The 24693-nt window shown below is 51.8% G+C and overlaps 1 protein-coding gene across 1 annotated transcript in view; it reads left to right on the top strand.

Moving 5' to 3' along the window:
• The window catches only part of IGDCC4 (immunoglobulin superfamily DCC subclass member 4), a 35303-nt gene that overhangs the window by 7165 nt on the left and 3445 nt on the right, over positions 1-24693 (top strand). Inside the window, exons 2-16 of the mRNA XM_060003724.1 lie at positions 2198-2539; positions 3236-3377; positions 9886-10022; positions 11373-11513; positions 14748-14903; positions 15639-16052; positions 16564-16728; positions 17276-17413; positions 18276-18446; positions 19377-19616; positions 19748-19849; positions 21356-21539; positions 22208-22335; positions 24108-24278; positions 24527-24664. Coding sequence (XP_059859707.1) covers positions 2198-2539; positions 3236-3377; positions 9886-10022; positions 11373-11513; positions 14748-14903; positions 15639-16052; positions 16564-16728; positions 17276-17413; positions 18276-18446; positions 19377-19616; positions 19748-19849; positions 21356-21539; positions 22208-22335; positions 24108-24278; positions 24527-24664 — 2769 coding nt within the window. The remainder of the gene's footprint in view (positions 1-2197; positions 2540-3235; positions 3378-9885; positions 10023-11372; positions 11514-14747; positions 14904-15638; positions 16053-16563; positions 16729-17275; positions 17414-18275; positions 18447-19376; positions 19617-19747; positions 19850-21355; positions 21540-22207; positions 22336-24107; positions 24279-24526; positions 24665-24693) is intronic.

A 24693-nucleotide genomic window follows, 5' to 3' on the forward strand; every position in this document is an offset into this window, starting at 1 on the left:
AAGAATAGCGATTTGCATTTGTACATCCCTTTCCAGTTTACGAAATGCCTTTAAAGAATGAGCTCCCATTCTTTGACTGATGCCCGTTAGGCTCTGGGCTGGAGACCTGACCCACATCATCTAGTTTAATCCTCACAGGCTCCATAGTATCGCCTTCATTTTTACAGATGTGGAAACTGGGCCCCAGAGAGGTAAAGTGGATGGTAGGTGGAGCAGCAAGACTGGAACCTTGACCTTCTGCCCCAAGGTCAGATGCTCTTTCCACCCCAGCACATGGCCCTCAGTGATGCGAATGCCAGTTTGGTTTCCCCAGTTAGACTGGAAACTGAGTGAGGGCAAGGGCTGCCTTCTCCTCGCTGCACCCACTAGTAATGCTGAGCCCAGCTGTGTAGCTGGAGGTGCCAGTGGAGCCTTTAAGAAAGGCAGAGGCCTGTTCAGACCCTGTCTGTCTGTCCTTCCCACTGTGGTGTCAGAGGCCTGGCTTCTGCCCTGGCCTCCTTATCTCAGCCAGTTAGGACCTCTCTTCTCCCCTCAGTCTTGATCCTCTTCAGGGGTTTAAGTGTTGGCATATATGTGTGTCCAGGTGTTGATGAGTGTGGCAGAGACGGGGGGAGCACGTGTTTAGGTATGGCAGGTCGTGTCTACAGTTTTGTGTGTGTGTCTAGATGATGTTCTGTATCTGTTCAGGAGTAGGTGAGTCCAGCTCACTGAATAATCCTACCATCATAGAATCTTCGACATCACCCACTACATTGGAGTAAACTAGAGCCCAGAGGTGGAAGTGACTGGCCCAAGGCCACACAGCTAGACTGTGACAGAGCCGGGGCTAGAACTGAGGGTCGCCGGAGTCCTTAGCCGTTGTGCTTTCTGCATGCCCCGGACAGGGCTCTGTCAGCCCTGGCCTGCCTTGTAATGAGTGTCTTCACCTCTGTCCCTAGCTCACTCTCAGACACACCACTGTGCCTTTAAGCAAGGTGTCAGGCCAGAGGATAAGAGGGCACCTCGGGCCATTAAGCTTTTATGGGACAGGAAGGCAGCAGGTCAACCGTCTGGAAGATAAAACTGGAAGAGAACCAACTATTTCTCTATGAATAACGGTTACTGGGCCTTGCTGAGATGTTGGTTAAAATGATAAACTTGTCATTTGTGTGTTTTTGCCTTGACCCTGGGATGGCATTCCCTTCCTCCATTGTTCTCCTGCTCTTCCCTTTGCGGCCAGGGCAGTGTTGGAGCTGCAGGCTCTTCTGGGGCATCTGGAGAAGGTCAGGGACTGGGTTCTGCACTGGCTTGCTGCGTGGCTTTGGGGGAATCAGCTGCAGGAAGGAGAGCTTACCCCTCCCAGTCACTGCGGCAGAAGTGGTTTGGGTGATAGTGGTCAGGACGATCTGTGGGATTCCAGGAGAGGGAATGACATTACTGAGCCCCAGTCCTGTGCCAGGCCAGCCACTGTGCTGTACTCCTTTACCACACAGCATCTCACTGAGCACTCACAACAGCCCTCTGAGGAAGGAATGACTATGTCTTTTTAAATTGAGACGCAATTCACATACCACAAAATTCACCGTTTAAAGTGTACAAATCAGTGGTTTTAAGTATATTCACAAGGTTGTGCAACCATCACCACTATCTAATTCTAGAACGTTTTCATCACCTAAAAAAGAAACCTTCAATCCCTTCGCCATCTCTCCTCACTCTTCCCTCTCCCCAGCCCCTGGCAACCATTAATCTACGTTCTGTCTCTATGGATTTGCCTACTCTGGACATTTCACAGAAATGAGATCATACAATATGTGGCCTTTCGTAACTGACTTCTTTCACTTTGAGGAAAGTATTCAAGGTTTATTCATGTTGTAGCAAGTATCAGTACTTCATTTCTTTGGATGGCTGAGTAATATATTTATCTATTCATCAGGTGATCGGGCATTTGGGTTGCTTCTACTTTTTTGCTAAGAACTGTGTTATTTTGTGGATGAGGAAGCTGAGCAGCGGGGTTAAGGATTGGGAACGAAGTGCAGCCGTTGGCCCAAGATCACAGTTAGTCAGAGGCAGAGCCAGGATCCAGACACAGGTCTCTCCGTGAGACCTCTTTCTCTGAGGTTTTGCCCTCCTCGACCCGGGGTGGGTGACTCGGGCTCCGGAGGCTGTGGGATGTAGGAGGACACACACTGATGACCCTGGTGACCCCTCCTCTACACAGGGGAGCAGCCGTTGCCCCGGAAGACGACCGTGTCGCTGAGCTGTGGAGCAGGGCCGCTGCAAGTGATCCTGGGCCCGGAGCAAGCCACGGTGCTGGACTGCGGTCTGGGGGCGGCTACTGCAGGACACCCCCTCAGCGTCACATGGAGCAAGGATGGAGGCATCCTGCCCGAGCACAGCCACCTTCGCCTGCTACCCAATGGCTCCCTGTGGCTGTCCCAGCTGCCAGCTCCCGACGGCAGTGACCCTGGGGCTTCAGAGGTCATTGAGGGCAGCTATTCCTGCCTGGCCCGCAGCCCCGTTGGAGTGGTGGCCAGCCAGGCTGCGGTGGTCAAGCTTGCCAGTAAGTGCTACATCTTGGACGAGCTGAGGCCTATAAGACGTGGGGTGTGGGAAGTGGGGTCTGCAGTCAGATACTTGCACAAAGGTTTGACTCTGAGCCACGCCCCCTTTCCCTGCCTCCTTTGCTGCTCAGTGGGTCCCTTCCTGGTATTGTCTGCCTCACTGTTCAATAGTCTCACTTCTTCCCTGCTCTTCTGTTCCTCCTCCTTTTCCTTCCCTGTGAGTTTGAGAGTCTAGACTTGTGCTCTCCTCCAGGAAGGCTGCCAGAGAGGTTTATAAGCACGTCAGGGGCACAAAGGTGCTCCCCACCCCCACAGCAGGTGGAGTGTGTAGAGCCGAGCTGTGTTGTCCAGCTCACTCACTCTTCGGGGGTTCTCAGGAGGCACAGATCACCATGAAACAATTTGGGGCCAGAAGAAATGCACATCTTACTGTAGTCCAGCCATATGGTGATGTAAGGCAGGGGGACTTTGGAATTCATTCTGCCTGCAGCATCTGACCAGTCATCACCACTTCTTATTCTCCGACTGCCTCTTTCCAACTGTGTCTCCGTCGGTCTGAATTCTTTTTGCATGTGTTTCTGTCCACCTGTGTCTCTCTGTGTCCGTGTGTGTGTGTGTTTCCTGTCTGCTCGCTGTGGCCTCCTTTCTTGTGTTCCTCTCCCGTCCCTGCGTTTTCTCACTGTCCTCATCCCCAGCACTTGCAGGTTTCTCCCTGCACCCGCAGTCTCAGACGGTGGAGGAGAATGGGACCGCTCGGTTTCAGTGCCACATCGAAGGGCTGCCAGCACCTGTCATTACTTGGGAGAAGGACCAGGTGACAGTGCCTGAGGAGCCTCGGTGAGTGTCCTGTGGGCAAGAGGAGAGTGGGTCCCAGGGGGCAGCCAAGGAGTGCTCTGGGATGTGCTCAGGAACTGGGCTTCTTAGAGTCAGGGTGGCTCCGTTTGTCCAAACTGACTTAGGAGCCAACCACCACCTGACACTCAGCCCATTTCTGGTCCCAAAGAGAAGTTGTGTCAGAAGTTTTTGCTCCCTGGGAGGAAAGCCACCCACCAAGCTATGGGGCTTGGGTAGAGAGCAGTTATCGAGTCCTTCAGAGCATATGTAGTCCAACCACTTGCCTTATCGAGAAGGAGACCAAGGGCCAGAGAAGAGCTGTGCTTTAACCAAGGCCACACGGTGAGCCATTGGCAGAACGTTTGTTGTTTGTTCCGGGCCCAGAGGGTTTCCCTTTGCAGGTTCCTTTGGAGTTTCTACCTTGGATGCATAACTTCTCTTCTTCTCTCAGTTCCACTCAGTGGGGTGCAGCATCTGATAACCAGGTTGTGGAGGTCCTTCCTGTTTCACCCTCCTCTCTCCCCATAAAGGCAATGGAGCAATCCTAGGGAAGGGTTTCTAGGGCAGAAGAGAAGCAGAGGCTAGACCCAGGGCCTGATCCCTACTGCGGCCTCCTGGGAAGGCCCAGATGTACACACAGCATGTCCAGAAAGCACGAGGCTCATTTGCATCTGTGGTCTTGGAACTGGACTCATGGCTCGGCTGCCACCACATGGAGTCTTACACCTTTGGAAATGTGGCTCCAAAGGCCTTTCCCAGCCACGCTGCTGTCCTCTCCCTGCATCTCTCTAGCTGTAGTTACCAACTCACGCTCTCCTCTCCCAGCAGAGGTGGGATTCCTTAGGCTCAGAAACACTGGTTTCCAGATCTCCCTGCCCTGGAACTAACCTGTCTTCAGTGTATTGAGTTGTCCCATCTCCTCTGACTTTTGCCCGTGTCTAGGTAGGGGTGAGAGTGTAAGAGAAACTTCTAGATAGAAAAGCCCCAGGCCACATCTCTGCAACAGTTGTAAGTGAGGAAGAAGGGTGAAAGAGGTCAAGATATAAGTGATCCTGTTGACTTTGGTGATCAGTCAGCCCCACTGGTCCAGTGGGTTGGATTAGATCACGGTTTCCAAAGTGTGTTCTTTTTTAGAACGTTAGTCCCTAAAGATGATTCTTGAAAAAAAAAAAAGTACTCCACAGTCAAATAAGATGAGGAAACTGCCTATAAATCTCCCTCTTGGAGTTGACAAGGCCCTGAGAAGCCCTGTACTGAGAAACCTGTTTAACTTGTTTAACCAAATGCTTCCTAGACTCATTTGCCCAGAGCCCCTCTTGCAGGAACACTGTTAACATCCTAGGAATGAGCATTCCAGGGAGGAGACCTTGGGAATGCTAACCCAGCCTTCCTAGCGCTGACATTTTAAGTTCTATGCCTCTTTTTTTTTTTTTTTTTTCTGGCCCTGCCGCATGGCTTGTGGGACCTTAGTTCCCTGACCTAAGGGATCGAACCCGTGCCTCCTGCATTGGGAGCACAGAGTCTTAATCACTGGACCACCAGAGAAGTCCCAAGTTCTATGCCTTTTAAATGTGGAGCCTCTCACCGCTGTGAGACAGTTGTTGGATGAGAACCAGTTGAGAGTCTACTCCTGGGACAGTCCCCAGAGAGGGTGGGAGAGAGCAGAATACTCTCCCCGCGTTAAAAGTCACAAGAGGCTTCACTTCATTAGAGCTGTGTTTTCTCACTTAATCCTTCCCATGATCCTTCAAGGTAAGTGTTCCTTATTTTTCATATTTTCCTCTATTTACTTTTAGTTTATATTCCTATTAGATACATTTTTCAAATTCATATAAACAAAAAAGAAGAAACAAAAATGGCTCATCCTCTTATCACCCATAGAAAGCCTCTGTTAGTTTTGATGTCTGTCCTCTGGACCTTTCCCCTGTATGTTTATAAATATTCTCTTTCAAATTTTGGATCATATTGTACATACTGGGTTTTTTGTTCAATCACCTTTTTTTAGAAAACAAAAATGGGATTATATTGCAACTTCTTTTTTTTTCACTTAACACATAAGGAACCCCCTTCCAGGTCTATCTGTATGGCTGTGGCAGATACTGTTATCTGAATTCTTAAATGAGGGAACTGAGGATCAGAGACAGAAGTCACTTGCCCCAGGTCACACAGCTAGTGCTGAGAGTATCTGACAGCGGAGCCCTGGGGTGGGTGATTTGGTGGTTGGAGTGGGGAAGCCACAGGGTCTGAAGAAACTCCTGTTGCAGGCTGGCTTAGAGTTGGAGTGGTCCAGCTGTGCTCAGAGCAGAGAAGTTACTTCCCCAAAGTTTCTCAGCAAACAGAGGAGTTCCCTCCTCTCCCAACATCTAGTTCAGGCCTCTCCCAGGAGGCTGGAGCTGCCAGTTCCTGGCCTCTGGGAGTGTTTGCCCCCAAGTCCTCTGAAAAGTGATCCTCATCTATAAATAAGCCAGGCTCACATGTCCCAGCACATTGTGTGTGGGGGGGAATAAAGAAATATCTAAAACAGCAACTTGATTATGCCCAAGGTATGTATTTTTACACATACCCAGATAGAGTTCACATAGAAATATGCTATTCATAAACTCAACCCAGTGATTTGAAGGAGACCATATGCCTTGGTGTAGGCTGTGCACATGTGCAATTAATAAGCACACTCTGTCAGGGTCTATGTTCATATTTTGGGAACTGATGGTAAACACTAGACCCTGAGGCAATTCCCTGATACTTATACTAATTTCTAATGATAGGGGATAATTTTTCTTCCACAGGAACCAGTAATCAATGAGAGCAAAGTTTCCCAGATCGCAGGCATTCACAAACCCCTGTCATATTTTTGGCCATCCCTCAACCATTTATACAACACTTACTTAATACATTTCTTCAAATCAGCTCTCTCTTTTGTAACTTTAACACATACTAAAAAGGAACAGTATCTCACTGCAGTAAAATGGAAAACCAGCAGCACTGACCTTAAATAGAAGGTAGCCATAAAAATGAATATATAACCACTGGAATAAAAACCTGTGTCTAGATCCACTTGAAATCATTTTGTTATCACCATTCACTCACACTTTAAAACCATGGCACTAATGGATTTAATTACTGCAGTCCTCTGCCCTACCCATCTCCTAGGGTCCATCGTGTCTGTCAGCCTCATGTGACCCTCGGCTAGTGTCCCTTTTCCCTGGGTGGATCTCTGAACGGCTCAGGGTGGAGGCTCCTTGGCCCTCAGGAAATTCAGAGCAGCTGTCATTTCTCCTCTGTTCTTGAATCTCTGGGTCCAAGTGGCCTTTTGCGGGTACGGGCAGCAGGCTGAGGCTCAGGCTTGGAAAGAGAATGGTCCCTTCCTTTTAGCTAGAGGTTGCTTTTCATTCTATAAGTAGCTATTTTGTTTTATTTTAATTCATTTTAAAATGATAAAACATACTAACTTAAAGGGAAAAAAGTCACCTACAGACTGAGCACAGATAGCTGTTACCATTATCTAATGAGAGCTTATGACACATTAACAGGGTCGGGGTTGTGAAGTAGGCAGGAATTATGAAACCCATTTTTCAGATGAGAAACCTGAGGCCTGGACATGTGATGTCACTTGCTAAAAATCACATATGTTGGAATCAGTTCTCTCCTCTATGCCACAGCTGCTTTTATATTAGAGCCAGGAGTTACAAAACAAAGTGTACAAGGGCACATGCTTTTTTCCATTTAAATTTTTTTAAGTTTTATATTTCCAAACTAATAAATGTTCACTGTAACCAAGAAATTTAAAAACGCAACAAAAAAGAGCCCCACAGTAACCCCACTCCCAGAGAAAACCTCCACGAATGACGTGAGCTTTACCACCCTTGACTTTTTCCACGCACATCCTAGCATATCATTTATCTATTTTCCAAAAATAGAATTGCTTCATAAACACTGATTTGTGAATTCTTTCCCCCCACTAACCAATTTGTCTTGGACATTCTTCCAAGGACAGAGCTTTTTAAAACACATTTTAACAAAGCAGAAGAAATTTTAAATGAAAGTGGTTCCATTTCACTTGTGTTGGCTCTAGCAACAGCACCACACCCGCATTCATTCATTCAACACACGTAATTAAGGCAATGTCAAAGGAGGTATTAGCTCTTGGATACCTGGAGCACAATTTCCCTGGAAAGAGTGAGAAACTTTGGGGTTAGGAAGTGTGGGCAGCTCCTGGCGTGAATCCTGCTGACAACAGCTATGGAGACTGAGGAAGGAGGAAGGGTCTTAGAGGCAGAGAATATTAGGTGGAGGAGCCGTGGATGGGGATGGCGGCCTTGTTTCTGAGATGGGTCCTGCTTGTCCTTCCCCACTTGTCATTTCCCATCAAATTTTCCATGGCAGCAGGCTGGGTCCTGGCCCAGGATTTTCTCTCCAACCACCCTGCCCCTTCTGGTCCCCTCTCCCAGCACTGATGTGGGCAGTTCTTGGAACTGAGGGTAAGACTCTGGGGCAGAGATGGGTTTGCCTGTGGGCTGAGGGAAGGAGTGATGCAGGTTTATGTTTTTTCTCTAAGTCTTTGGGCCACAGCAGATTTCTAGGCTCATGGTCAGAATTCTCTCCCAACACCCTTGAGCTAGTTCTTTTCTCCTGTGTTTAGATTTTTCTCATACCCTGCTTTCCCCGTGAGCCAAGGGGTCTTCACCAAGTGCACAGCTGCCCTATTCCCTCCCTGACCTTGGCCCAGCCTACATCCACAGGCCACTTGCTCTAGTGAGAAATTAGAATTCTCACCCTCGAGCTGACCCTGCAGGGATCACAGCTAGAGGATTCAGGAAGACCCACTGCCTCCCTGCTTGGGCCAGAACCCATTCTGCTTCCCACCACCCTGGCTCCCATGGGCACTTCCCTGCCTGGGATTGCACTGTCTCTCAAGCAAGGTCTCTGGGCCCTTCTAGCCCAAACTGCTTTCCAACCCTCACCAAAAGGGCAGAGAACACCACTCTCATCCATCCTGCCCCTCCTCAGTAGTGTACGTGTTGACTGGGACTTGCTGGAGACCACGTCCCTTCCACTGGCATTCTCGGCCATCTAGTGGCTGCTGAGACAAGCAAGTGAGAAGAACGTGGGATTTGGCACCAGAAGCCCTAGGTTCCAGTTTTAACTCTGCTCGAGCTGTGAGACCCTGGGAAAATACCCTACTCCCTCCAAGACTTAGTTTTGTCACCATTAAAATGAAGGCTGTGATCCCCTCTACCCCTTGGGCTTGTTTCGAGTTTCAGATGAGATAGTGTGAATAGAAGGGATTTTATCAGGGAGACAGGAGGTAATACAGGCAGGGGGTAAACAAATTCAAACTATACAGAAGGTTATTTAATGAAAATTAAATCTCCCACTGACAGGTCCCAGGATCCCAGGTCCCCTCCCCAGAGATAGCCACTATTACCAGGGACATTCAGTGCAAAAGCATATAAGTGTACGCGTCACACACACACTGTTCTGTACCATACATATTTTGGAGATGGTCTTATAGCAGTACACATTGAACTGTCTCCTTTTAACAGCTGCCTAGCATTCCATTGTGTGAATGTACCCAGACCGATTTAGCTAGTTCCCACCCTACAGATGGACATTTGGACTGTTGCCAGTCTTTTGCTATTACAGACAGGGCTGGAGTGAATATCGTTAGACATATGTTTTTGTGTACATGTATGAGAATATCTGTGGGATAAAGTCCTTGAAGTGGTGTTGCTGGTTCAAAAGGCACATGCAGGTTTGATCGTAAGATATCACCAGCTTGCCCTTGAAAGAGGGTGTATTGATTTGGCATGACCACCAACAAGACAGGACTGCCTTCCCCCATTCCCTCATCGACAAAGGGTGTTATTAAACCTTTTGATTGGACAAGCTATGTGGCCCCCCCAAAAAAGAAGAAAAAACAAAAAGAAAATTAAGAAAACAAAAACAAAACCTTTTGACCTTTGGGACTTCCCTGGTGGCGCAGTAGTTAAGAATCTGCCTGCTAATGCAGGGGACACGGGTTCGAGCCCTGGTCCGGGAAGATCCCACATGCTGCGGAGCAACTGAACCCGTGCGCCAAAACTACTAAACCTGTGCTCTAGAGCCCGCGAACCACAACTACTGAGCCTGCGTGCTACAACTACTGAAGCCCACATGCCTGGAGCCTGTGCTCTGCAACAAGAGAAGCCACTGCTATGAGAAGCCTGTGCACCGCAATGAAGAGTAGCCCCCGCTCACCGCAACTAGAGAAAGCCCAGGCACAGCAACGAAGACCCATCGCAGCCAATAAATTAATTAATTTAAAAAAACACTTTTGACCTTTGCTAATCTGATAGGTGAAAATGGTATCTTGTAGTTTTAATTTGCATTTCTTTTATTATGAGTGAACCTTGAAAGTGAACTGCTTTAGGTATTTCAGGCCAGAGGGGAAGGTGGGTCCAGGACTGTTTGGGCGTGCTACCCTCCCTGAGGAGTTCCTGCGCACCTCACAGGTGCCCTCTCTCTTCCAAAGGCTCATCACCCTTCCCAATGGGGTCCTCCAGATCCTGGACGTTCAGAAAGGTGATGCAGGCTCCTACCGTTGCGTGGCCACCAACTCAGCAAACCAGCGCTTCAGCCAGGAGGCCCTCCTCCGCGTGGCCCACAGAGGTAAGGGGGCTGCCTGGGTGCGGAAACCTGGGGGTTTCTGGAGTCGGCCATTTTGGAGCTGGGCGGGGCCTCAAGTAGTCCAAGGCCTGCCTTCAAATAAGTAACTGGCATAGGCGATAAAGCCCAGAGAAGGCAGTGCCCCCCAGCAAGTCAGAGGTAGAACTGGGGCAGGAACCCAAGACTCCCAGTTTAGGGCTCTCTTCCTGCGAGGCTCTGTGTTCTCTTGAGTTGGGTGGAGCGTCCAGGGGTGGGGAGGTGAGGCGTCCGTGGAGGAGTGTCCGTGCCCTGAAGCCCTGGTCCCCGGCCCTCTGTGTGCCCTGAAGGGGATTCACCCTGCTGCTGCTTGCTGTGCATCTAGCTCCTGATGGTCTGGGGCTCGTGTTCTCTCCATTTCTCTGAAAATCTCCCGTCCCAGGGTGATGCAGTAGGAAGGACACAGGCTTTGGGGTCAGAACGACCTGGTTTGAATCCTGCCTTCTCTGCTCACCATCTGCGTGACCCTGGGTTCCTTATCAAATGTCCAGTTCAGGGAGGTAGTGAGAATCGCTGAGATAAGATTGGGAAGTGCCTGCTGCCTAGCAGGTGCTCAGTAGATCTCACTCCGGGCCTCCCACAAGGGCCTCTCCCTTGCCTCCCTTTGCCATGGCATCTTCCCTCGACCCGCGCCCCTCCGTTCTTCTCTTCCCATCCCCCTCCTCATCCCCTACACCTCCACTCCTACCCTGCTTCCTAGGGCTTAGCTGACGCGCTGAGTCTGGTTCGCGCTCCCTCCCGTGCCCGGGGTCTCTGCCTCCACCTGCTGGACAAACCGGGTATTCACCATGTTGACCCGGGGACCCAGGGTCACACTTGAGAACTTGGCAGAGAATTAGTGCTCAGGGGGCTGCCAAGCTGGCAGAAACTCGAACCCATCCCCTGCCTTTCCCACGTGGGAATCGAGGCCCTCTGGAGAACGGACTTGCCAGAACTAGAAACTATAACTGTTGACTCCAAGTCCAGACTCCAAGTCTACTTTTTTTTTTTTCTTTTGTTTTAAACTGGGGTATAGTTGTTTCCAAGTCTACTCTTGACTCTGCTGGTTCTCTGCCCAGAGGGTGGCTTCAATCTGACAGGGGAGAATGGGGGTGGTGTGTCGGAGGTCAGGTTATTCCTCTCCTGGCTCCCAGAGAAAGAGCTCTGAGTTCCAGTCCCAGCTCTGCTGAACTACGCAGCTGCTTTCCCATCTGTCAGATGGAACCCTGGCTGCTCCCTGCCCCACCTGCCTCACCAGGTGACTGTAAGCATCAGGTGAGGTGCTGCATGTGAAGATGCCTGATGGTAAAGCTGCCTGCTGGCCTGCCCTCTCTCCAGGGTCCCTGGCATCCATCGGGGGGCAGGACGTGGTCATTGTGGCAGCCCCGGAGAACACCACCGTGGTGTCTGGCCAGAGTGTGGTGATGGAGTGTGTGGCCTCTGCTGACCCCACGCCTTTCGTGTCCTGGGTCCGACAGGGTAAGTGGAGGGAGGGGACCTGAGGGCATGGGAGAGGAAGGGTGTGGCATCTCACACATCCCCAAGTCAAGGAGCTATAAGGGTGACCATGCAATGGTCACCGACCTTTGGTATGGTAGGAACTAACTCCTGTCCCAGGGCTGAGTGTGGGTAGGGAGCCTGGACAAAATTAATCATCAATCCGTGTAGCAAGTTTCCTTTACGAAGCGCACTAAGTCTGCCACTCACAAAATCACTCTTGAGACCTTACTTGGCGGGTGGGGCACTGGGCTCGGTTTTCCACACTATGTTTCCAGTCCTCACAACAGTGAATGTGTGAGAGCTGGAAAGGGGCCAGCGAGTCAGGTGGAACTTGGACCCTCTGCTGGTCTGTTTAACTACACAGCACCTCCTGGTCCACCCAGTGTGCTGCCGCCTTCGTGTGCCTGGCTTCATGCTGGGCACAGTGAATAAAAAAGGGGGGGGCCTGCCCTCTGAACTCACAGTCTGTTTAAGGGAGATAAGCACACATCCGTGACAAGACGCTTGACAGTATCAGGCAGCAAGTGATGAGTGCCAGGTGGGAATGCGTTACAGGAGATGCTATCGATGCTATCAGGGTAATGAGGGTGCCGGCCAAACGTCACCTTGCAGTCTACTGAGCATGCAACCTACTCTCCTGCTGGAGCCCTTGGAGGAGGGTAGGGGCCAGGGCTATTATTCCCAGAGGGCAGCTGAGGAACCTGAGGCTCAGAGAGGAAGTTAGAAAGCCAGGACCCAAACTTTAGAGCCTGTTCTCTTTCTGGTACGCCACCCCTTACAGCCCTGTATGGAAGAAAAGCAAGGATTATTTTTGTTTCCATTTGAGATAAGTGACTTGTGCCAAGTTGATGGCAGAAGTAAGTCTTAAACCCAGCTCTTTTTTTTTTTTTTTAATTTATTTATTTGGCTGCGCCCGGTCTTAGTTGCGGCACACGGCATCTTTGTTGCGGCATACGGAATCTTTTAGTTGTGGCATGTGGGATCTAGTTCCCCGATCAGGGATCGAACCCGGGCCCTCTGCATTGGGAGCTCAGAATCTTACCCACTGGACCACCAGAAAGTCCCAAACCCAGCTCTTTTTACCCTTTTTCCCCTGGTTCAGTATACGACTCCACACTGCCTTCTTTTTGTAAGTTTGTATCTCACATTCAAGACTATGTCGTGATGAATACATAGAGTTTAAAGAAAAATAATAACCCAAATGACTACATACCCCCACCGAGCTGATGAGAAAGAACAGTGCTGGTATCTGTGCCTCCCTGACCTGTCCGGCCTCCTTGGACTTGTGACACTTGCCTAGTTAGGGGGATCCTGGGGCCAGCAGGACCCTCGTACTATTATTGCAGTAAGCCTGTTGTGTCACCCAGAAGTTCTATTATCAGTGTTTCTCAAATCCTGACCAGGCATCAAGATGACCCAGGGAGCTTCTTTTTTTTTTTAGTTTTTAATTTTTAAAAAAATTTTTATTGGAGTATAGTTGATTTGCAATGTTGTGTTAGTTTCAAGTGTACAGCAAAGTAAATCAGTTATACATAGACATATAGCCACTCTTTTTTAGGTTCTTTTCCCATATAAGTCATTACAGAGTATTAGGTAGAGTTCCCTGTGCTATACAATAGGTCCTTATTAGTTGTCTATTTTATATATAGTAGTGTGTACTATATGTCAGTCCCAATCCCAGGGAGCGTCTTGAAACTGCGGACTCCCTCCATGTATGCCTGGAGAGTCATGACCCAGGATTTTTAATGCTTAACAAGTGTCTGAGGTCCTTCTACAGAAAGTGTGGTCTTTGGACCTACCTCCTGGCCATAGTTAGAAATGCAGAATCTGGGGTGCCCTAGGCCTCTGCATCTTAACAAGGTCTCCTGAGATTCTGTGATTTGTGTACACAGTAAGGATTTGAGCATTGCTGTCCCAGAGGGTCCTGACACCTGTGGCTCTGGGATCTCACTTGGAGAAACTCTGCTAATAGCACTCCTGGACAGAGACTGGGAAGAGAGAAGCTGGAAATGGACTTCATTCCTGCCCCTGGGCACTGTTCCTTTTCTAGGAACTTACTCAACTAAGTCTAGGAACTTACTCAACTAAGTCAGAGGGGCATTGCTTTTTTGTTTTGTTTTGTTTTCTTCTGATGGCAAAAGTTGTACGTATTCATTGTAGAAAACTAGGGAAAAGGAGAAACAGAAAACATCCCACCACTCGGAGATTAAAATTGTTAACATATGGGCATATTTTCTTCCAGATTTTTTCTATGCACATGTACATTTTTCCCCAAAATTGAAAGCGTGCTTACTTACAATTCCAAGTCCTATTTTCATTCAACAGTATATCATAAACATCTCCCCATCTTTAAAACGTTTTCGAAAATAATTTTAATAACTATGATAGTCCATCATTTGAATGTCACCATAATTTAAGTTGCTAGTTCCTGCTATTGAATTTTTAAGTCCTTCCCAGTTGTCCACTATTACAGTTAACACTGCAGTGATCAGCCCCGTTCACAGCTCCCCACCACAGAGTGCCCACAAGTGGAATCCTGGCTTCAAGGTCAAGGTGGAGCCCCTGTTAGCCCTATCAGCATTTACTCTTTCTCATACTATTTTTAAAAACTTTCCCAATTTGATGGGTGAAAATGAACATCTGTGTTTTGATGTGCATGTCTTTGATTTTGTGAAGTTGAACACTTTTTTGTTTATTGGCCATTTGCATTTCTTCCCTGGATTTTCTGTTCAGGTCCATAAGGGAAGGGCTTTTAAAATGGTTTTCACTTCACATCAAGATAAAAGTCTGCACAGATTCAGATCTTTGGTTCTGGTCCAGACCTTTCCAGCCGTATGTTCATCATAGCACTGTCCTAAGACCATATGGAGTGTCCTTCTTGAGAGAAATGAATTTAATAATAATGGTAATGGTAATAACTGACCGGTGTACTGAGCACTTCTTATGTGCCTGCATTGTGCCGGCCAGTCCCACAGACTTTATTCGTTACGCTCTCAGAGCAGCCCTTCCAGCGAGGGACCATCTCCCCATTTTACAGACAGAGACACTAAGGGCTCAGAGGAAGTCATCGGTCTAGCAAGTGGAGGAACTGAGATCCCAGCCAGCGACTGTTGTGTTCTCTTAACCCGGGTGTAGAGGGTCTCCCGAGGTCCGGAGAGTGGATGGAGGGGCAGCCCTCAGCTCCCCCCTCCAGCGCTCTCCCTCCTCCCGCAGATGGGAAGCCCATCTCCACCGATGTCATCGTCCTGGGCCGCACCAACTTACTAATCACCAGCGCGCAGCCCCGGCACTCCGGCGTCTACGTCTGCCGAGCTAACAAGCCCCGCACGCGCGACTTCGCAACCGCAGCCGCAGAGCTCCGCGTGCTGGGTGAGGAGGGGAGGAGGGTGAGGGAGGGTGAAAGACCGCGGAGTAGGTGTGAGGGAGACCGGACTGGGGCGGGTTAGCTAGGGCGGGGCCGGGAGGAGAGGGGAGGGGGGTAAAGGGGCGAGTGGGTGTGTCAGAGGGACTGAGGGGCGGTGCTGGAGGATGAAAAAGGGATAGGGCGGGGGGTGGGGCATTGGAGGGGACAGACTAGGTAATTAGAGGAGAGGAAGTGGTGGAAAGAGATTGGAGGATGGAGTGGGGGCAGAGGGGAGGGGTGGTCTGGGTGGGACCCAGGTAATGTGGGGAGGGGTGGGACTGAGGTTACTCGGGGGAGATGGAGTGGTCTGGGAGGAGAAAACTAGGGGTAGGGTTGCTCAGGGCTGGCTGAGGGGTAAATCTGATAGGTAAGGGATACTGGGAGGTAGGGGAGAAGGAAATGGTAAGTGCGGGAGCAGGGTTTGATCCAGGAGGAACCAGGGTATTTAGGGGAGGCCGAGGAGGCCTGGGGACAACTCGGAGAGAGAAAGAGAATGGTCAGTGTGGGGCTGGGGTAAAAGGCGGAAGAGAGCTAGAGCTGCACTGCCGAGGGTATTTTGGGGGGACGGGTGAGTCAGGAAGCGGTTAGAATGAGTGGAGAGGATGCGGGAGTCCGTCGGGGTGTCCGTCGGGTATTGGGGGCGGGAGCCAGTGCCCCTGGTGGCCGGAGCGCGCGGTCAGCGTCCCCCTCCCCTCCCCCAGCCGCCCCTGTCATCTCGCAGGCGCCGGAGGCGCTGTCACGGACGCGGGCGAGCACCGCGCGCTTCGTGTGCCGCGCGTCCGGGGAGCCGCGGCCCACGCTGCGCTGGCTGCACGACGGAGAGCCGCTGCGGCCCAACGGGCGCGTCAAGGTGCAGGGCGGCGGCGGCAGCCTGGTCATCACGCAGATCGGCCTGCAGGACGCCGGCTACTACCAGTGCGTGGCCGAGAATGGCGCGGGCACGGCGTGCGCCGCCGCGTCTCTGGCAGTAGTGGTGCGCGAGGGGCTGCCCAGCGCTCCCACGCGGGTCACCGCCACGCCGCTGAGCAGCTCCGCCGTTCTGGTGGCCTGGGAGCGGCCCGAGCTGCACAGCGAGCAGATCATCGGCTTCTCCCTCCACTACCAGAAGGCACGGGGTAAGTCTCCCCGGGGCTAAGAGGCCCCAGCAAAGACCTACTCGGGGGCTCTGGGGGGCGGGGAGGGGCGCGGCACAGGCTGGATGATTGAAGGGTTGCCTTTGGGGATAGGATAGAACGGGATGGGGTGGGAACCCACAGGAGAGACCTGTGTAGAAATGGGTTAGTACATTTCTCCCTCAGCCACAGTTTGTTATAAGAGAGGAGGGAGAGGATGCTTCTCCTCCCAGGGAAAGTGGCTTGGCATTCCTGGAGCCAGCTTGTTAATTGCAGCAGGAGTCACTTCAGTTAGAGGCTAGAAGGGACTTCCTGACCAGTGGAGGAATTAATACAGTGGGACTAGAAGTCAGGGGAGTTTATACTCTCCCACTGAGATTATCTGGAATGATTTAGCTGTAAAGAGGCTATTCTAGGGACTGGGACAATATAAAGGATCCCTAGACAGCTTCCAGCTGGCGAGCCCTTGGGGGTTGCCCTGTGACAGACTGTCCTCTAACCCTAACCCACTCAGGCATGGACAATGTGGAATACCAGTTTGCAGTGAACAATGACACCACTGAGCTACAGGTTCGGGACCTGGAACCCAACACAGACTATGAGTTCTACGTGGTGGCCTACTCGCAGCTGGGGGCCAGCCGCACCTCCACCCCAGCACTGGTCCACACACTGGATGATGGTAGGACCTCTGCACCTGCAGTGGGCACCTTGGGGCCCAGAGAATTCCCTGGGGATGGTAGCTCAGCTTCACTTTACTAGTGTTCGCCAAGGCACTTTTACCTGCCTTATGCCATATTTTGTGCCCTGTAAGGGAGTGGGCGAGGGTTCTTCTCCTTAATTTACAGTTGGGAAAACTGAGGCCCAGAAAATTAGTGACTTGCCCAAGGTCAGTAGTACAGCTGGGACTTGAGCCCTGGTCTCATGATTGCCTGTATCAGATGGCCCTTCTCCCCGACACCCACGTACCATCCAGTCAGACAGGAGCCAGTGACGATCCATCGGATGTAGATGATTGTGCCCCCAACCTTATTCTGGCTTCAGGGTGGGAAGGATGTCCCCTCATCTCCAGCTTGGGGCTCCCCTGAGAGGCTCCCTTTCCTCCCTCAGATCCTGGTCCTGGGCCTACTTCTGACTTGCTGTGTGACCTGGGCAAGTCTCTGACCGCTCCTGGGCCTCACCTTCCACGTCGGTGGAGCAGAGCTCACGTAGATGTTCTTCTGTCTCAGTCCCCAGTGCAGCGCCCCAGCTCTCCCTGTCCAGCCCCAACCCCTCGGACGTCAGGGTGGTGTGGCTGCCCCTGCCCCCCAGCCTGAGCAATGGGCAGGTGGTGAAGTACAAGATAGAGTACGGTTTGGGAAAGGAAGGTGAGTGGGGGCAGGACACGGGCTCCACCTGGCTGGGAATCATTGGTGTAAAGGGTTGATCAGAGTGGCTGGGGACCTGAGCAGAGCTGTGGAGTAGGGCAAGGCGAACCTGGAAAGGGGGAAGGTGGGCTGGGGGTTGGGAGGGCAGGAGAGAAAGGGAAGGCGAAGAGGGCTAGCTCAAGACAGGGGGAGGCCTGGGGTCTAGCCCCACCTCCTCTACGGCTGCAGTGCGTAATCCTGTTGAGTCCCTGCCTCAGTGTCTTTGTGAAATGAGGCAGGTAACCTAGGTAATCCCTGGGGTCCCTTCCAGCTCAAAAAGCAGATGAGGGATAGGGAGGTGGAGGGTGTGCTTGTGGGATTGAGAGAAATGAGGCATGGGGGCGTGTGTGTTAGGACAGATGTCAGGAATCTAGGGGAGGAGGTGTGAAAGGGATGGAGAGATTGGAGAAGGCAAGTGGCTGGGGGCCAGGATGAGGGTGGGGAGGGAGGGAAGGGTGAGGAGGGGGGCTTGGGTTGTTGGCAGGGCTCTGGAAGGTAGGTGGTGCTTGATGGCCTTCACAGCCAGTGCCTCATGCCAGCACCCTGGTGTGTGTGGGAGGGGTTGGTTGCTGACAGCTCCTGGGGCGGTGGGGAGTGTGTGCCATGATTCTTCCCGCTCTGAGCCGAGGCTGATGGCTGTGTCAGCCAGAGTTGGAGGCCCAGGAGTCAGCCCTGGAGCATGGAGTCCGTCCGGGCACTGAGGGTTTTAGGCTCCGATGGGCCCTGAGGAACCAGGACCTGAGGTGGAAAAGTCGGCGTAGGGGAGTTTAGGAGTCCTGGTCCTTAGGCGGCCACCCAGAGCCAGTCTCTTCTGTCCCAGCAGATCAGATTTTCTCCATCGAGGTGCCAGGGAATGAGACACAGTTTACACTGAACTCGCTTCAGCCCAACAAGGTGTATCGAGTGCGGATTTCGGCCGGCACAGGGACCGGCTACGGGGCCCCCTCCCAGTGGATGCAGCACAGGACGCCCAGTGTGCACAACCAGAGCCACGGTACGGGGTCAGAGGGGACAGTTGGGGTGATGCGTGTGCCTATGTATGTATGTGTATGTTTGCCCTTGGAACCCAGACCCAGCCGCCTCCTCCATCAGAGACGTTCCATGGCTCCCCCTGCTCGATGGGCAAGGGAGGATGGGTGAAGAGGCGAAGGGCTAGCTTTTGCAGACACCCCTGAGCTCCTGTTTCCTTTCCATCTGCTGTGTGACTTTGGACAGACCATTCACAACTCTAAGAGTTCATTTACTGCCAGGTGTGGCATGAGGATTAATTAATGTAAACAAAATGTTTAGTACATAATTAGAACTTGTTAAATAGTAGCTGCTTCCATGATGATGATCGTGGGTTTGGCTGAGAGGCCCAATAGTAGAGTGGTTAAATGCACTCAAAACCTGGCGCACATACTATCTGTGTGACCTTGGGCAAGTTACTTTCACGAGCCTCAGTCTTCTTATCTGTAAAACAGGGATAATAGTGCTTTTGTTATTTTATAGGGTTGTGAGAACAGCATCAGACACATAGTGAGCTGCCCCACTCTTAGGCTTCCAAGTAGGGCTCCCCACTTCCAATGGCTCCATCCCTCCTTCCTGGCTTTAGCAATCCCTGGGATCCCCTACCTGCCGGTACTCATGCATTCATTCCTTCAGAAGAATTCTAGAGCCCTGCTCCAAGCGAGGTGCTGTCAGCCCTGCCCCAGATGTGCTCCTTGCTGACCTCTTTGCAAATGCCCAGGAGACATCCCTGCATTCCCAGCACTTGTGGAAGAGTGAGGTGTGCTCTAGACAGAGCCTGGGCCTGGCCCTTAGGCCGGTGGCTGAATGGTGATGCACTGGGAGAAGGCTGGCAAGGCTGTCACTCAATGCTATCTTCCTGCTTTTTGCTTCCTCGTGTCTCTTCCCCCCTCCCTTCCTGCGCCTCTGCCCGCAGTCCCTTTTGCCCCTGCAGAGCTGAAGGTACGGGCAAGGATGGAGTCCCTGGTCGTATCATGGCAGCCACCCCCTCACCCCGCTCAGATCTCTGGCTACAAACTGTACTGGCGAGAGGTGGGGACAGAGGAGGAGGAGGCAGATGGCGAGGGCCCTCCAGGGGGCCGTGGAGACCAGGCTTGGGATGTGGGTCCTGTCCGGCTCAAGAAGAAAGTGAAGCAGTATGAGCTGACCCAGCTAGGTGAGGAGGGCCAGGTGGGGAGGGATGAGATGGACATAGCTCCAGTGGGAGACTGGACAAGCGGGGTCAGTGGCTGGAGATGACCCCAGAGGTTCCTCTAGCCAGTGAGTGACCCCCATGACCTTCCCCAGTCCCTGGCCAGCTGTACGAGGTGAAGCTTGTGGCATTCAACAAACACGAGGATGGCTATGCGGCAGTGTGGAAGGGCAAGACGGAAAAGGCTCCCACCCCAGGTGAGGGGGCTGGGGAAGCGGGGGAGGAGGTCTCAGTCAACAGGATGGCCTCCTTTCCCTTTCCTCTGGGCCAGCTCTGGTGGTCAGGTTGTCTGGAAGCTTCAGCTACCCACAAACCCATTCTACTAGGCTCTTCTAGGCTACAGAGAGAAGCCCCAGCTTGTGCACTGTCTTGTAGGTCTGCTCACCGTGTTTTCATTATCCATGAACAGTGCTAATATGGAAGGTTTGGACAGAGAAAAACCCCATGGTTCATCAGTGACTTCTGACTCCAAGTTTGACCTTTAAACAATTTTTAAAATACATCCACCTACATTGCACCGTCTATCAGATTATTCCTCTGCTCTAGGGAGGGAGGGTATCCCTTTGTGGCCCACCAGGAAACTGAGGCTCAGGATCTTAGTTGGGGCTGCTGCAACAAAACATTATAGACTGGGTGGCTTGAACAACCAGTTCTGGAGGCCGGGAAGTCCAAGATCGAGACCCCAGAAGAGCCAGTGTCCGGTGAAGACCTGCTTCCTGGTTCGTAGACCATAGGCCATCTTCTCGCTGTGTCCTCACATGGCAGAAAGAGGGTTGGAGAGTTCCCTGGGGTCTCTTTTATAAGGGCACTGTTAATAGACTGAAAATGTGTGTCACCCCAGAATTCATATGCTGAAACCCTCCACTCCAATGTGATATAATAGGAGGTAATTAGGATTAGATGATGTCATGAGGGTGGAGCCTTCATGAATGGGATTAGCACCCTTATAAGAGTCACACGAGAGCTTGCTTCCCTTTTCTGCTCTGAAGATACAGTGAGAAGTCAATTGTCTATAACCCAGAAGAGGGCCTTCACCAGAACTTGACCATGCTGGCACCCTGATCTCAGACTCCAGAACTGTGAGAAATAAATTTCTGTTGTTTATAAGTCATCCAGTCTACGGTTGTTTGTTATAGTAGCCTGAACAGACAAAGACAGGCACTAATCCCTAAGACAGGACCCACCATATGTTCAAATTTCAACATATGAACTTTGGGGGGACACAGACATTCATTCCATGAAACTTTTCTACGTCCTTTACAAACATTAACTAATTTAATCCTCATAACAACCCTATGAGGTGTTGGTACTATTATCTGCCCCACTGACAGAATGGGGAATGGAGACACAGAGAGGTTAATTAACTTCTCCATAGTCACACAGCTACTAAGTGGCAGAGTTGGAATTTGAATCAGGGCAGCCTGGCTCCAGAGTCTGTGCTCTTAATTGCCATGATTTGCTGTCTCTATTACATTCCTACATACTAGTGTTCCACAGTCTGCTATCTGTATGCTCTTGGCAAAAATCACTTAAATTCTGGGGAGCCTCAGTTTCCTCATCTGTGAAGTGAGAATGGTGCCACCCAACTCACAGGATCAAAAGAGACTGGGTAAAAGAAAGTGCCCTGGGAACTGCAAACCACTATACATATTGAGGGATGAGTATCCTCCCTCCATTCCCACACTCTAATTTTCACCCTCCAGACCTGCCCATCCAGAGAGGGCCACCCCTGCCCCCCGCCCATGTCCATGCGGAATCAAACAGCTCCACATCCATTTGGCTTCGGTGGAAAAAACCAGACTTCACCACAGTCAAGATTGTCAACTACACGGTGCGCTTCAGCCCCTGGGGGCTCAGGAATGCCTCTCTGGTCACCTATTACACCAGGTGGGAAGAGGGGGCTGATGCTGCAAAGGGGGAGGAAGAGCAGACGGTGGGGAAGAAGGCAGCAGGTGGTGATGAGGAGAGGGGACCTGGGGGTTCAGGGACATTTCATGACTCATGTGTTAAACTGGGGGCACATTGAGGGTCTGATGACCAGATGGTGCCAGATGGAAAAGGGGCGTCCATCCAGTCCCATCCCCTCACAGGAGAGCCTTGTACTCAACCCTAGGAAATGTCACGCAGGACAGACCTATTTCTTCAACTTCACGTGACAGGGAAGAGACAGCCCAGCTGCTGTCCTGAGAGGTCCCCAGTTAAATGGGGAGACAGAGACCCTGACCTGGGGAGCTGTTTGTTTGGCAGAGGAAACAAAGCATAAAAAGAAATAGATATATACAGTGGCAGCTGAAGTAAAATTAAATCAAGGAAAAGAAGCATCAGAGGTGGTCCCTTGGGTAGAGAATGATGTGGATTAATCCAGGAATGTTTCCTGGAAGAGGGGCCTGGCTTGGGGATTGGACATGGAGCCTGATACATCCAGACCTCTCTGCAGGTCCTCTGCATGGTGTTAGCGGCCCCCGTGGGGCTGGGGTAGGGGAGTAGATTTGGAGGGCCCTGCCCTGCTAGGAGGGTGTGCCTGAGAGCCCTGGTCACGTTTCTTGCCTTGGCAGCTCTGGAGAAGACATCCTCATTGGTGGGCTGAAGCCATTCACCAAATACGAGTTTGCGGTACAGTCCCACGGCGTGGACATGGACGGGCCTTTCGGCTCCGTAGTGGAGCGCTCCACCCTGCCTGACCGTGAGTGGCCACCAGCCCATCGTTCAGGGAACTCCTTCTTGCCCCCATCCCTCTTGTGAAGCGCCCCTCAGAACCCCATGAGTGTCCGTCATTTGCTCTGCATCTCTGTAGGCAGTCCTTTGCTGGTCTTAACCGTTTACTCACAGACATCATAACGTAAGATTTAGAGGAGGGGTTTCTTTTAAGAGACTGTGGGAAGACCTCAGCGAGCTGTGAGGGGGGCCAGGTCTGGAGGCAGGCGTCCTGGGTTCTGCCTTTGGGTCCCCGTCATCCCCCTGACACACACTGAGAGTTAGGCAGTCCCCTTCCCCACGAAGGGCCTGTGGGTCCTCATCTGTCAAAAGAGAGGATGGGACCATTCGCTTTGCAGGTCTGTGACTCTGGAGCCCTCTGGAAATGCATCTGAAGACAAGTGGATTTTTTTTTTTTTTTTTCGGTACGCGGGCCTCTCACCGCTGCGGCCTCTCCCGTTGCGGAGCACAGGCTCCGGACGCGCAGGCTCAGCGACCATGGCTCACGGGCCTAGCCGCTCCGCGGCATGTGGGATCTTCCCGGACCGGGGCACGAACCCGTGTCCCCTGCATCGGCAGGTGGACTCTCAACCACTGCGCCACCAGGGAAGCCCGACAAGTGGATTTTTGTTCTCACAGCAGAGGCTCTTTGGTGCTTCCAGTCCTAAGACTGCTCACCTTTCTATTGACAGACCTCTGTCCCTGACCTGAAATAGGAAGACACGTGTAGGGTAGGGTGGGGTGGGGAGGCCCTCTACCCTCATGGATTCACTTTTTAAAAAACTGCTTGCAAGTTGTTTCTCACCCATGCATGACTTCAGTTCTTATGGTCTTAAACTGCGTGCAGAGTTTAGGGAGACCCTGGTGTTTTCTCCAAGGAGACTGTATGATACTGGATCCCCAGCACAACTGACCAGGCTATAGAGGGGGGAATGTTTTCTCCTTTCGCAGGTGGGGAGACTGGAGCCTGAGAAGCAGAAAGTCACCTAGGATCAAGGAGGGTTCTGGCAGCCCGTGGTGCTGTGGCTCTATTATGCCCTTAGAGCCCTGGGTCCCCATCCCACCCTCTGTTGGGCCTCGAAAACCTGAGCCCCCAAATCTCTGTCCCTTCCCAACACACCAGCCACCTTGTGTCCCTCCTTCTCCCCCTTCCTCATTCACTCCCGCCCCCCAGGATCAATTTCTTCTCTGAAAAAAAAACACAAAGCCTTCCAAGGTGCTGCTTCTCCCACTGCGGTTCCCCCGACCCTGAGGACTTGTGCCAGGGCAGCCGTAGACAGAGGCTACCCAGGGCATCAACCAACTTTACTTGAAGATTTCGGGTGGCAAGGGGAGTTAGGAACTTTAAATGATAAAGTATTTCAAACACTATTTTTATATTAAATGTTACCACGGAATAGATGAATTTAAAAGAAAAGGTAAGCCTTCTGAAAACTTCCGAGCTTTGCCCCCAGGTCCCTAGAATAAAGACAGTGTCTTCAACCCTTGGAAGTATTTGGGTGTGGAAGTTTGAGGAGCTCTGCTCCAAGGAGTAGAAAAGAGTTTCTGAGAGGGGAGGAATGGTGGTGAAGCCCCCTCCTCAACTGTATTCCAGAAAGTCCCCAGTGAGAGACCAGACCTCATTCTGCTTTGTGGTTTGTGGTTTGTTCCAGTGAAGGAGGAAGCAGGGAGGCTATGTCCTTGTGCCCTGGCTCCCAGCTGCCCCCAGAGCTGGGGCTGTCAGTGACCCTGCCTCTCCCCGTCTCCCCTCCTGACCCCCAGGGCCCTCCACGCCCCCATCTGACCTGCGCCTGAGGCCCCTGACACCATCCACCGTTCGGCTGCACTGGTGCCCCCCCTCGGAGCCCAACGGCGAGATCGTGGAGTATCTGATTCTCTACAGCAGCAACCGTACCCAGCCTGAGCACCAGTGGACCCTGCTCACCACCGAGGGTGAGGGCTCGCGCCCCACGGCATCTGAGCAAGAGTTTCCCCACCCTCTCCCCACTTTCCAGCCTCCCCAGTGGCTGGTTAGTAGTGAGCTTGCCGCTGAGGTTTGTTCTAGGAGGAGCAGCCAGAAGCTACCGCCTGAGCGGGAGAAGCAGATTCTCTCAGGGTCACTTCCCAGCCCATCCCTGCAGCCCACCCCGACCCAATTCACCAACCCTGCTCTCCCTGCCTTCCCCACGCCCCCCCGCCAGGAAACATCTTCAGTGCTGAGGTCCACGGCCTCGAGAGCGACACTAGGTACTTCTTCAAGATGGGGGCACGCACGGAGGTGGGGCCTGGGCCCTTCTCTGGCCTGCAGGATGTGATTACTCTCCAGGAAAAGCTCTCAGGTAAGAGGCAGGAAGGCAGGAAGGGGTGG

This window comes from Delphinus delphis, chromosome 2 (assembly GCF_949987515.2).
Source record: "Delphinus delphis chromosome 2, mDelDel1.2, whole genome shotgun sequence".
NCBI lineage: Eukaryota > Metazoa > Chordata > Mammalia > Artiodactyla > Delphinidae > Delphinus > Delphinus delphis.